This window comes from Ornithorhynchus anatinus, chromosome 6, assembly GCF_004115215.2.
Source record: "Ornithorhynchus anatinus isolate Pmale09 chromosome 6, mOrnAna1.pri.v4, whole genome shotgun sequence".
NCBI lineage: Eukaryota > Metazoa > Chordata > Mammalia > Monotremata > Ornithorhynchidae > Ornithorhynchus > Ornithorhynchus anatinus.
This window is the reverse complement of record NC_041733.1, coordinates 35,266,185-35,280,285: the sequence shown is the minus strand read 5'-3', so window position 1 is coordinate 35,280,285 and position 14,101 is coordinate 35,266,185. Positions and strand designations below refer to the sequence as shown.

General features: G+C 44.1%; 1 protein-coding gene across 1 annotated transcript; it reads right to left on the bottom strand.

Annotated features, from left to right (window-relative positions):
• Position 1: 1 nt before the first annotated feature.
• Positions 2-12,590, bottom strand: MCTS1 (MCTS1 re-initiation and release factor). The gene is made up of 6 exons (XM_029067950.2): positions 12,549-12,590; positions 9,104-9,256; positions 4,356-4,453; positions 2,959-3,092; positions 2,403-2,470; positions 2-224 (listed from the first exon to the last, which is right to left on the bottom strand). The coding sequence occupies exons 1-6, from the start codon at positions 12,557-12,559 to the stop codon at positions 143-145; spliced, it is 546 nt and encodes a 181-aa protein (XP_028923783.1). The 5' UTR covers positions 12,560-12,590; the 3' UTR covers positions 2-142.
• Positions 12,591-14,101: the final 1,511 nt, after the last annotated feature.

The window sequence follows — 14,101 nt, the reverse complement described above, 5'->3', positions numbered from 1 at the left end:
GTTGAAGTTCAAAGGGATTTTTGCCTTCGTTGAATTTATTCAGCACAGCCACAGAACATAATGGAGTTTTTACATTCAGTCATACATAAAAACAGAATTATAAAGCAGTCCACATTTAACCTAAGTGCGTTCCTTTTGAGTTTCACTTATAGGTCTTCATGTGCCAAAGGCCATCATTTAAATAGTGAATGTTTTCAATGCCGATCCCTTTATTGACTTTCTCACTGTAGAAGGAAAAATCCAAGTGAGAGGCATGTACATGTATTACGTTTTGACATTTTTTTTATGGTATCTGTCAAGCGTTTATTCCGTTCCAGACACTGTATGAAATACCAGGTAGACACAAGAGTTAGGATGGACACTGTCCCGTGGCTCAGTGGAAAGAGCATGGGCTTTGGAGTCAGGGCTCATGAGTTCGAATCCCAGCTCTGCCACTTGTCGCCTGTGTGACTGTGGGCAAGTCACTTAACTTCTCTGTGCCTCAGTTCCCTCATCTGTAAAATGGGGATTAAGACTGTGAGCCCCACGTGGGACAACCTGATTCCCCTATGTCTACCCCAGCGCTTAAAACAGTGCTCGGCACATAGTAAGCGCTTAACAAATACCCACATTATTATTATTATTATATAGGGCTCACGGTCAATCCCCACCTTACAGATGAGGTAAACGAGACAGAGAGAAGTTAAGTGACTTGCCCAAGGTCACACAGCAGACAAGTAGAAGAGAGGATAGTCACGATAATAATAATCATGGAAAAAACAACGATATTTGTTAAATACTTACTATGTGTCAAGCACTGTCCTAAGTACTGGGGTAGATACAAGCTAATCAGGTTGTCCCACATGGGGCTTACAGTCTTAATCCCATTTTACAGATGAGGTAACTGAGGCACAGAGAAGTGAAGTGACTTGCCCAAGGTCTCACAGCAGACAAGTGGCGGTGCCGGGATTAGAAACCAGGTCCTTCTGACTCCCAGGCCCTATTGACTATTCTATTCACCAGGCCATGCTGCTGCCATGATAACATTAAGTAACACTGATTTACCAAGTGCGGGCACAAGAGGCATAATTAAAAATATTTTTTAAACTTCAATCTTACCACTGTAGTTCATTTATTAAAAAAAAGGTTAAAGAAACAGCTGGTGATTTTATAAATGTTGAATTTTGAACGCCTTAATCACCAAGAAATATCAAAGTACTGTATTGTTTTATCGTTAATTAAAATTTAATGGGAATAACTTGAACATCAGTGGGATCCTAAATAAACACACTTTTCTGGTGCTCCTTACTCTATACCTTTGTTTTTATTAATATTTAACCTCCACAGCCTGTGCCATTCCTATTTTAAAAAATTCCATGAGGAGACTAAACAGGAAGTATACCATGCTGAATATTTTTTTCCAACTTCAAAGTCAATGGAAGAGCAAGCACTGAAAGACCTCCAGGAATAAAACCACTCAAAATCTATTTTCTCATTTAAATTGAAAAAATAAATCTTAAAAACATAATTGAAATGATCTGGAATCCTATAACCATTTTTCTTAGAACATTTTCTAGATTGCCAAAGAAAAAATCTCAATAATTAAGATGTATCAATTGCCTTGAAAGATAAGGTCTCTAATAAAATTTATAGCCTGGTGGAATCTCTTTCTAAAGTTTTAAAATAAAAATACATAAATGATAGAGCAGAATCAAAGGTTATGATTCTTTTGCCAAAATCTTTGAGGGTTCACATACTACACGTCTTTCCATGTGAATTCCAAAAATATTTTTATAATGTAACTTCACTTATTAAATCTAGTTTTTAATATAAATTGTACTTTTTCATTATCATATTTGTTAGCCATTTACTATGTGCCAAGCACGGTGCTCTACACTGGGGCAGATACCATCCCACATAGAGTTCACAGTTTCAGAGGAAGGGGCAAGAGGAACTGAATCCTCACTTGACCGAGGAGGAAAGTGAGGCCCTGTGAAATTAAGAAACTTGCCCATGGTCACAGATCAGGCAAGTGACAGAGCTGGGAATAGAACCCAGATCCTCAGACTTTCAGGCCTGTGCTCTTTCCACCCACATGGCATAGCCAACAAGCCTGCCCCGATAACTGAGGCCTCCCGGGTAAGGCCCAGTGTACCTGTAAAAGTGAGTGGGAAAGCGTGAAATAGCAGAAAGAGCCCAGGCTCGGGAGTCAGAGGTCATGGGTTCTAATCCCAGCTCTGCCACTTGTCAGCTGTGTGACTTTGGGCAAGTCACTTCACTTCTCTGGGCCTCATCTGGAAAATGGGGAATAAGACCGCGGGACAACCTGATAACCTTGTATCTCCCCCAGCGCTTAGAACAGTGCTTGGCATATAGTAAGCACTTAGCAAGTATCATTATAATTATTAAAAAATGAGACTTACATGTCATCTGCAGACATCTTCATGACTCCCACACACAATGCATGTTGTTTCCCCTCTGCCATTATGGCCTGAGAAACTCAGCTAAGGAAAGTACAGCTTTGAAAGAAGCAAGAGCAGTATTCACAAGAAAAATGGAAGAACCTTTTAAAATCCGAGTTGAGCAATTTTTCAAACCTCCATTTTAAAAATTAAGTTACATGCACTGAAGCTCACTGCAACCCTCTGCCCCACCCCTCCGGCCTAGTGAAATTCATTCAATCATTTATTGAGAGCTTACTGTGTGCAGAACACTGTACTGAGCGCTTATAAAATCAGTCATTTTAAAAAGAGCAAATCCCTTAGATCTTCAGGAAAAGCTCCCAAAGTGACTCTCTAAAAACAACAAAAAAGGCTGTTGATTCCATTACCCACATCTTAAAATATAATCAGGAAGAAATTAGGGTGCAAGTGAAGAGAGAAGGGGATGTCATGACCCACATATCATTCCAAAACAGAAGTGGTAAGAATCTCGACTATATTCCAAGGAAGCTGTGTATAAAATTCTTAGGAAGGATACGACAACTGTATCAGATGCAGCAGGGTAAAGTTTGGCTCCTGGTGATGTCAAGCCCGGACACATGATATTAGCTCCACTAAGTACGAATTTAATGGCTCCTTTATCAACTTGTTGATGTGGTAGGATAAATGGATCTAGGAAAAAAAATTAAATTAACAACAACAAAGGCAAATTGTCCCGGAGATGCCTCGATCTTTGGGGGATTTGGTCCTCCACACCCAACTCGCCACCTTTCAGGCAGGAGACGAAATCCCTAAGCCTAAACCCGGCTGAAGTGGCCCTTGACAGAGAAGACTTTTATCTATCTGGGCACCTGGTAGTGAGAGGAAACACATCTGCACTGGCAGACTCAGTCGCCTCAGTTTGCTTATCCTCTCTAAAAAGCCTTCAGCTACCACTACTGATTTCCCTTCCCTTAGAGAAACAGCGAAGGGAAGAGAGCAGGCAACTGAGACTCAGAGGACCTGGGTTCTAATTCCAGCTGCTCCACCTGCCCGCTCTGTGATCTCAGCCAAGTCACCTGGCTGCTCTATGCCTCGTTTCCTTTAGCTGTAAAACAGGGATTTAATAATGCGCTCCCCCCTACTTACACTGCGAGCCTTTTGTGAAACAGGGGATGTATCTGATCTGATTGCATTCTATGTTCCCCTATGCTTAGTACAGTGCTTAGCACATAATAAGCATTTATAAATACAATTATTATTATTCTCATTCAACACGACTAAACATCCTCAGTGACGACCACAGCGAAGGAAATGTAAATGACATTTTAAAAACCCTCATCCCTCGAACATTTGGATATAGTGTCTCTTTCAAAGTCAGTCTATATGACAGACAGGATGGAATAGTGAAGGGGGGAAATAAAAGAGAGAGGAGAAAGATGAGTGGGAGGGACAGTGGGGAAGATGGGCTGGTTAATCAAGAATGGGTACAAGGGGCATAAACTATTCTATGGCTGTCAACCAGTACATGGTAGTGGAAGTCTGTACTAGAAATGGAAGAGCGGGCCCCAGCCTTTGGCTTCTGTGCACCGTCAACGACATTTAGGCCCGAGTAGGCCCTAAGCTCTTCAGCATGAGAATCCTGCAAGTTAAGCAAACTTGTTTGCAATGACTGCTTTGCCTACTACACATCATTTTTAGTCATGTCCAAATCCTGTCTGGATCCCTTCAGAAGTCACTCAACTTTTCTAGTTGGATGGTCCAACAAAATATGGAGTTCAATTCTCCCCACTCTGGAGGGATAAGCACACACGTTTACAATGTCATAAATTCTAACCGAGTGATACGTCTTATTATGTCATCTTTGTCCGCGTAATTCCATTGTGTGTTTAAATGGGCTTGCAAATATTTTCCTTATTTTTCCCCAGACCCTTTTTTTCTCCACTCGAGACTTACATTTATGAAGTAATCTTAGCGTTGGATAAAAAGTTCCTTCTCTTTGCCTGAAAAATAGTAACTCTCCATTTACTGTAAGGATTTCTATATGTTCATGGCTGAAAGAAATACAAAATACAGTTAAATAATTTATTTCGTATAATTAGGACAAAACAAGCTCTCCTAGTTCAGAAGTCTCCCAGTCTCATTAGCCCATAACCTCGGTATTACCCAGTAGACTCTAAGCTCCTTCTGGGCACGGAGCACAATCTCCGACCCTGCTATATTGCAATTTCAACTGCTTAGTACAGTGCTCTCCGCAGACTAAACACTTAATAAATGCCACTGGTTGACTGGTATCTTTGACTCATCTCTATCATTCAACCCACACATTGAATCTATTATGAACCTGCAACTAGTAAAGACCAAATTTTGCTCCATGTATAAAGTATGTAATATAAAGCTACACCATTTCACATTTTATATTCAACTTTAAGGCTCTCAATCAGCAATTCTCCTCCTACCTTACTTTACTGATCTACAACAACCCAGCCCGCATACACTATTCCTATAATACCAACATACTCACTGTACCATGATCTCTTGTCCACATCCTCCCACTGGCCTGGAACTCTCTCCCCCTTCACATCCAACAGACCACCACTCTACTCACCTTCAAAGCCCTCCCAAAAAAGTCTTCTCCAGAGTTCTCCCTCATCTAAGCCCTCAATTCCCCTACTTGCTCTCTTTCCTGCGTCACCTATGCACCTGGATCTGGACCCCATAAACATTTGACATTCACCACTTCCTCAGCACTTGGGTACGTATCTTTCCACCCTGCCATTTCCCCTAAATGTCATTTATTTCAATATCTGCCTTCCCCGCCTAGACTGTGAGCTCCTGGTGGGCAGGGAACACAGGCTGCCAATACTGTTCTATTACACTCTTCTATGGACTTCATTATATGTGCTGTGCTCACACTGAGTGCTCAAATATCAATGATCAGTTCTACGACATGTTGGCCAAACAGTGTGCTACACACAATAAAGTGGAAAAAATCCAACCCTTAAGTCTACTAAGAAACTGTCAAACTATATTTTGAGCTGTACTTAGCAAAACACCTGATGCTAACTTCAAATAGGGTTATTAATTCATTCATTCAATCAGATTTATTGAACACTTACTGTCTGCAGAGCACTGTACTAAGCGCTTGGAAAGTACAATTTGTCTAATCGGTTATCGGTTAGAATTCGGTTATCCATTTCCAGTACTCTTCAGCATATTTCTAGCTGGCAAAAAAATCCTCAGACACTTAAGATCTTTTCCCTATTTCGGTTATCCATTTCCAGTACTCTTCAGCATATTTCTAGCTGGCAAAAAAATCCTCAAACACTTAAGATCTTTTCCCTAAGGTACCTATTTTCAAAGCAAAGGCTAAAACTGAATATAGAGATCCTTCCAACCGACAGTAAGTTTCACACATCCTTCTCCAAATCCTAATTTCTTCGCAATATGATCATGCGTCATTTCTAAAATTTCAAAATAAGACCATATAGCACATTCCAAATTAACTTCAGCAGTCACATCCTGATAACATGGAAGTCATCTGCAAACTCCGTGCCATTGGGCTGGTCTTGCAATAAAGGAGTGGGAACTGTACCTAGGCACCTTCTTATACTTTGGTCTACTACTCTGACTCATGAAGGAGACAAGAACAAAACCCTACTGTCTTGAGACAGTAGGAAAGGTGAGCACTGAGTTGGGAAACTTAAGATGGGGTGCGATAACTTGCCAGAAGTACTAGCAACCACATCCAAATACGGACTCCAAACAGGTCACCAGCCTTGTTCATGGGGTAGGCACATGAGAGTTTACTTGGTGGTAGGTCTAAGGGGCAGGAAGATAATATGGCAAATAAATGGCATCTGAAGATGGATGGGTTAGATGAGGTGACATCATCCCTACTTAGCATAAAGTGAGATAGAGAGGCTTGGCAAATGTGAGACTAAAAACCCAAGGCAATATGAAAGCTCAAACTGTTGAGGAGAAAGTAGAACAACACTGATCCAGGTACAGAGCCTGTATCGCTCAGGACACTGCTCAAGTCAGGAGAAACAAGAAAGCCCTAAAACTTGAAAGCTGTATTTTTTTGGTATGTGTGGGAACAGGTGCATAATTTCTTGCACAGTGGGAGATAATTTAGAAAAACTAAGGCCAAAGCCCCCTCCAAAGGAATTTAGCAATAATGGACAACTAAGTTACGCCCTTAAAGTGATTAAATATGTTCATTCAAATGACCCCGGACACTCATATTAGGTTAAGCAAAAACTGCCACATGGAAAAGCTATTTTGGGGGACATTAAAAAAAGGCTTTTAGATGTTATATCTTTACAATATTTCTAAGTATTCGGTATCCAGGCAATCTCCTAAGGGAAAAGACAGTCACTATTCTCCTCTTTATATCAAAGATGAAGTCTTTTGTAGGTTCACATTTTCATGAGTTTTTAATATGTCAAAGGTGTGAAAGTTATTTGTGACATTAAAGTTTGAGGGATGTAGTGGTACACTGACATCTAAGAGGCACTGCCTTATAGAATTGTATGGTTTATCTTTTTTTTTTCCACCTATGACATTTGTGATTCTTCTTCTTGCTGCCTATTGTTATTCCAAGTCACTACTAACAGTGGTGACAGTGCAGTCTCCTGAATTTGACAGAACACAGATGTCTTTTAAATAGGGGGAAACCTTATTCATTGATGAACCCTGCATTAAGGAAACTTGCATTATAGTACATCCGCTCTGATCAATGATAAGCAGTGTGGCCTAATGGGAAGAGCAAAGGCCTAGGAGTCAAAGGACCTGGGTCCTAACCCCTGCTCTGACACTTGTCTGCTCTGTGACAGTGAGCAAGTCACAGCTTCTCAGTGCTTCAGTTCCCTAATCTGAAAAATGGGTATTAAGACTGTGAGCCCCATGTGGGACATGGACTATGTCCAATCTGATTAACTTGTATTTTCTCTAGTGCTTAGTACAGCGCCTGGCTTAAAAAAAAACAAAAAACAAAGAAATACTCCCACCACACACAATTTCACAGCTATTTCTTCCCAAACTGCCACCTATCCAGGAAGCCTCCTAATTCCCCCACAACATTCTATTCAAAATGCCCACTGATAACATGAATGTACCAACTGAATGCAGAGCAATCCCCAGTTACCATGCTCACTTTCAGCCCTTTTTCACGAAAACACAATTAAATTTTGATGGAGAAATTTTGATGGAGTACTCTCTTTTACTTGAGATAACACTGCAAATCTTTCCTTTAAGTACTTCCCTACCTCTTCCCTTTTTAAGTATTCTGACTGGAATAGCAATCGTAAATCAATTTCAATTTAACAGTAATAGCAGATGTTTGTACAGGCAGTTCTTATGAAGTAGTCAAGGTGTACTACTTTTGTTGAAGAGGAGGCAGTAAATACTGTTTTTATACAGGCATGCCCCCCAAAATCAAAGTATTTCCCCGTTACATTACTTACTGACTCTGCTCTTCAGATAGTTTAATTTATTTTGTTTTTAGCAATTTAATATATTTATGTTGCTTAGGTCTTCAGAATAAGATAATGTATTTTATAGTATTTTCTCTGAGAAACTATACTTCATTTTGCACTCCACTTATTTTCATGGAACCAATTAAGAGCACCAGCCAGAGTGCACCAGAATACCCAATATAACACTCCTAAAACACTGAAGGTCATGTTCTTGCAAAACCTCTCAAGGAAAACCCATATTCACTCTGTGATGCAGAAAACTAAACTTTGTTCTCCTAGAAATTCTATACGTTGTTAAATCACCAGTTTTCTTACTGTCCTGCTCTTATGAAAATAACCTGCCTTACCCCCCAAAAAAGGAAGTGTCTGAAAGAGACTTACCCTAGCTCACGAGTTTTAATAGCTCACTATTATTATGCACCTGTTCCAAAGCCATGCACGAGCCATGTCTTCCTAGTCGGCAGCATACTCTAAACAGGCTCAAGTTGTCAGAGAGATCACTCATATTTACTGAACACTTACTGTGTACAGAGCACTGTACTAAATGCTTGGGAGAATACAACACAGTTGGAAGGCAGATTCCCTGACCACAGTGAGCTCAGTCTAGAGAGAGAGAGATAAACTTAATAAAATCCTAGTCAAAACACACATTTTGGCAGAATTGGGAGTACTGCACGTCTACTGGAGTGGGACGGGAAAGGGACGGTAGGATGCTGCCAAGAAGAAAGGTTGAAAGACACAATTTGGAAATAAGTGTTCTTAATATTCATCAGATCTAGTCTGGGCCTCTTCAGCTAGAAAGTTTGCTGGTTATAGGATCGGCAGACTTTGAGAGTGATGGATAACCTAGAAGCTACACAGAGCATTTACAGTGAGTCCTTCCAGAATGTGTATTGTCATTAAATTTACTGGCTAGAAAGCTGTTGGAAGAATTAGGAAGCATTCTTGCAACAACTCATGACTGTCTCGAGAAAACACAAGGTGGTAGTGGAAGAGTCAGTCAAGGCATAAGTTCTTTAACAAAATTTCTTTCACATAAAGTTTTTCCAGAAACACAACTCTCGTATTATAGGATAATTGACTATTTTAGAACCGACAAATTCTGTCCATAATCTGGTACCGCAGTCTTCCGTTAGCATTGAAAAATCCAGCCACCAAAAATGGGTGTGATATAAGGCCTCAGGTTCAAGCCTCAAAAAAAAAAAAAAATCAAAGAAAACTTACCATCTTACAATTTTGACAGGATCTTTCTTTGGCATGATTTGGTTGAGCCATGGTTCAATTCCAGGAAATTGGTCTATCAGTTGATTCTTAATGCCCTTAATAACTGAAGTTTTCAACTGGATGCAGTTGGATACATTCTCCTTTTCATCAAATCTATCAAATGAACATTTCAGAAATATGTACTTTAAACCTGTATCTTACTCCTTAAAAAAGTTAACTTCTTCCGATCATAAATATACTGTATAACAGTTCAAGATATCACATTATGATCATTTACCTTTTTACAAGATTGCATAATCAAGAATCTTAATTTGTTTCTAGTATGCACAACCCTGCCTAATTCCAGGCATTTAATACACTGTTCTGCATAAAGTACTCGATACATTCCATTATTCAACTGATTGTACAAATCTGGCATCCTGATCAATCTAGACCCACGTTTGACTAAACCTCACTCAAGTTTTTCACTCTGTGATGCAGAAAACTAAACCTTGCTCTCCTAGAAATTCTATACGTTTTTAAATCACCAGTTTTCTTACTCTTCTGCTCTTACGAGAATAACTTTCCTTACCCCACCCCACCCCCAAAAAAAGAAAGTGTCTGAAAGAGAGTTACTTTAGCTCACTAGCTTTAAAATAAGTTTATCGGCTCCAGTTCATGGTGCTTAATGACTGCGAGCCCCATGTGGGACAGGGACTGTGCCCAACCTGATTTCCTTGTATCTACCCCACTTTAGAACAGTGCCTGGCACAAAGTAAGCGCTTAACAAATACCATAATTATCATTAAAGAAAGTAACTAAACTTTATCTGTTAAAACTACTGGCACTGTGACTACAAGGAACTACCTTTTGATTTTTGAAGTTTTCAGGACAGCACTACTGATCACTCTGTCCTCACCCAATTTTCAATATTTCCCCCAGGCTCCTCATCTATATCAATTTTAGATGGCAAACGCATAGGAGAAGGATGCTGGATAATTCCTGGCTCTAATATTTCAGGATGGGCCAGGAATTTGGTTCGTTGCTGGTGCTCGGTAAGCACAGAACAGCAATGGAGTAATTTAACCTCAGGAAGCAGAAAGACAGGCCACCAAACCAGTGCTGTTTTAGTGGAAAGCACCCGGGCTTGGGAGTCGGAGGTCATGGGTTTTAATCCGGACTCCGCCACTTGTCTTTTGTGTGACCTTGGGTAAGCCACTTAACTTCTCTGTGACTCAACTACCTCACCTGGTAAAAGGGGACTAAGACTGGGAGCCCCACGTGTGGCAACCTGATTCCCCTATACCTACTCCAGCGCTTACAACAGTGCTGGGCACATAGTGTGTGCTTAATACCATAATTATTATTAGTGGAAAGAGCATGGGCTCGGGAATCAGACGACATGTGCTCTAATCCCAACTCTATCTGCAGCGTGACCTTGGGCAAGCCATTTAACGTCCCTTTGCCTCAGTGACCTCATCTGGAAAATGGGGATGGAGACTGAGCCCCACGCTAGACAACCTGATTACCCTGTACCTCCCCCAGCGCCTAGACCAGTGCATGGCCTGTTGTAAGTGCTTAACAAACACCATCGTTATCACAAATAATAATAATGTTGGTGTTTGTTAAGCACTATGTGCCAAGCACTGATCTAAGCGTGGGGGGAGATACAAGGTCATCAGGTTGTCCCACGTGGGGCTCAGTCTTCATCCCCCATTTTCCGGATGAGGTCACGGAGAAGTGAAGTGACTTGCCCCAGGTTACCCAGCTGACAAGCAGCGGGGGCGGGATTGGAACCCACGACCTCTGACTCCCCAGCCCGGGTTCTTTCCGCTGAGCCACCCTGCTTCTCATGATTATTTATTTTGTCCACGAGGTGTTGTCTTGTTTTGCTCTGCCGTCCGTCTCCCCCGTTGAGACGGTGAGCCCCTCATGGGGCAGGGAGGGTCCGTCTCCCAATTGTCCATTCCAAGCGCTTAGTCCAGTGCTCTGCACAGAGTCAGCACTCCATAAATACTATGAAATAAATGATAAGTCTTGTTGCTTTGGGGGGCTCTATGACCCACAAGCCCAAAGCCAAGCCGATTAGACGGTGAGTCCATTAAGGGGCAAGGACGGTCTCTGTTGCCCAATTGTCCATTCCAAGCGCTTAGTCCAGTGCTCTGCACAGTCAGCGCTCCATAAATAGTACTGAATGATTGGCCTTGTTGCTTTGGGGGGCTCTAAGGCCCACAAGACGGTGAGCCCGCCAAGGGGCAGGGATGGTCTCTGTTGCCCAACTGTCCATTCCAAGCGCTCAGTCCAGTGCTCTGCACAGAGTCAGCGCTCCATAAATAGTACTGAATGATTAGTCTTGTTGCTTTGTGGGGGGCTCTGCGGCCCACAAAATGGTGAGCCCGTCAAGGGGCAGGGAGGGTCTCTCTCTGTTGACCAACTGTCCATTCCAAGTGCTTAGTCCAGTGCTCTGCACACAGTCAGCGCTCCATAAATACTACTGAATGAATGATTGGTCTTGACCCTTTGGTGGGGCTCTATGGCCCACAAGTCCAAAGCCAAGCCGATTAGACGGTGAGCCCGTCAAGGAGCAGGGAGGGTCTCTTTCCCAATTATCCGTTCCAAGCGCTCAGTCCAGACTGTGGGCAAGTCACTTAACTTCTCTGTGCCTCAGTTCCCTCATCTGTAAAATGGGGATTAAGATTGTGAGCCCCACGTGGGACGACCTGATTCCCCTCTGTTTACCCCAGCGCTTAGAACAGTGCTCTGCACATAGTAAGCGCTTAACAAATACCAACATTATTATTATTATTATTATTACAGTCAGCGCTCCATAAATACTATGGAATAAATGATTAGTCTGGTCGCTTTGGGGGAGCTCTAAGGCCCACAAAATGGTGAGCCCGTCAAGGGGCAGGGAGGGTCTCTCTCCCAACTGTCCATTCCAAGCGCTTAGTCCAGTGCCCTGCACACAGTCAGCGCTCCACAAATACTAATAAATGAATGATTAGTCTTGTCGCTTTGGGGGCGGGGCTCTAAGGCCCACAAGACGGTGAGCCCGTCGAGGGGCAGGGAGGGTCTCTCTCCTAATTATCCATTCCAAGCTTTCAGTCCAGTGCTGGGCACACCGTCAGCGCTCCATAAATACTAATAAATGCTTAGTCTGGTCGCTTTGAAGGTGGGGGGGGCTCTAGGGCCCACATGACCGTGAGCCCGTCGGGGGGGGCAGGGAGGGTCCCTCTCGGCTGCCCAGCTGTCCATTCCGAGCGTTCAGTCCAGTGCTCTGCACACCGTCAGCGCTCTATAAATACGACTGAATGAATGGCAGCTCCCCCAGAGAGAGGTGGGGGCTGCGGTAACGGGGTGCGGCCCTGCCCCCCCCCCCAGGACCGACCCAGGCTCGGGGGTCCGGGGGGAGAGGGAAGGGGGCCGCCGGCTGCCCCAGCCCAGGGTGGCCCCGGCCCGTCCTTACTTCTTAAACATGGTCGTCGTCGGCGGGCGGGGGGGAGGGGTCGGCGGGCGGGGTGGGCGCGGGGGCAGCGCTCTCCCTTCACACGCGGAGGCCCCTCGGCGCGGCTCCTGGCGGCGGCGGCGGCGTCGTCTGGGCCGGCCGTAAAGCCGCGCCGCTTTACGGCGGGTCGCGCACGCAGACGTAACGAAAGGAGAGCCGCCCTCTGCGCCTGCGCACTCCTGCCTCCTCCCCCCCCCGCGCCTCGAGCATTCATTCATTCATTCATTCATTCATTCATTCATTCATTCGTATTTAATAATGCCGGTCTTTGTTGAGCGCTTCCTCTGTGCAGAGCGCTGTTCTAAGCTTGGGGGGAGATACAGGGTCGTCCCCCGCGAGGCTCACCGTTAATCCCCCTTTGACAGATGAGGGACCTGAGGCCCGGGAGAAGTGAAGTGACTTGCCCACCGGCACCCAGCTGCCAAGTGGCAGGGCGGGGATAAACAAATGTTGGTATTTGTTAAGCGCCTCCTATGTGCCAAGCACTGTTCTAAGCGCTGGGGGAGATACAAGGTGCTCAGGTGGTCCCACGTTGGGGCGCTCGGTCCTCATCCCCATTTTACAGATGAGGGAACTGAGGTACAGAGAAATGAAGTGACTCGCCCACAGGCACCCAGCTGACAAGTGGCAGAGCTGGGATTCGAACTCATGACCTCTGACTCCCAAGCCCAGGCTCTTTTCACGGAGCCACGCTGCTTCCTATGTGCTGAGCACTGGACTAAGCGCTTGGAATGGACAAATCGGTAACAGAGACAGTCCCTGCCCTTTGACGGGCTTACAGTCTCATCGGGGGAGACGGACAGACAAGAATAATGGCAATAAATAGAATCAAGTGGCAATAAATAGTATGCTGAGCTGAGCTGCGGCCCAAGTAATAATAATTGTGGTATTTGTTCATGATAATAATAATGTTGGTATTTGTTAAGCGCTTACTACGTGCAAAGCACTGTTGTAAGCGCTGGGGGAGATACAGGGTCATCAGGTTGTCCCATGTGAGGCTCACAGTCTTCATCCCCATTTGACAGATGAGGGAACTGAGGCCCAAAGAAGTGAAGTGACTTGCCCACAGTCACACAGCTGACAAGTGGCAGAGAGGGATTCGAACTTGTGGCCTGACTCCCAAGCCCAGTCAGCACTTACTATGTGCAGAGCACTGTTCTAAGCGCTGGGGAAGATACAGGGTCATCAGGTTGTCCCACAAGAGGCTCAGAGTCTTCATCTCCATTTGACAGATGAGGGAACTGAGGCCCAGAGAAGTGAAGTGACTTACCCACAGTCACACAGCTGACAAGGGGCAGAGTCAGGATAAGAGCCTCCTATCTGCCAAGCACTGTTCTAAGAGCTGGGGGAGACACAGGGCCATCAGGTTGTCCCTCGTGAGGCTCAAGCATTGTGGCTCAGTGGAAAGAGGAGGCCAGGCTTGGGAGTCAGAGGTCATGGGTTCCAATCCCACCCTCGCCACATGTCAGCTGGGCGACTTTGGGCAAGTCACTTCTCTGGGCCTCAGTGACCTC

Bases quoted from the DNA above. Each gene is read 5' to 3' on its own strand.
- MCTS1 (XM_029067950.2), bottom strand. The intron at 4,454-9,103 runs GTAAGTTTTCTT...TATTTCTTTCAG, and splicing joins CCTGTCAAAATTGTAAGATG to CCATGAACATATAGAAATCC. The intron at 225-2,402 runs GTAAGTCTCATT...TTCCTTCTACAG, and splicing joins AAGATGTCTGCAGATGACAT to TGAGAAAGTCAATAAAGGGA.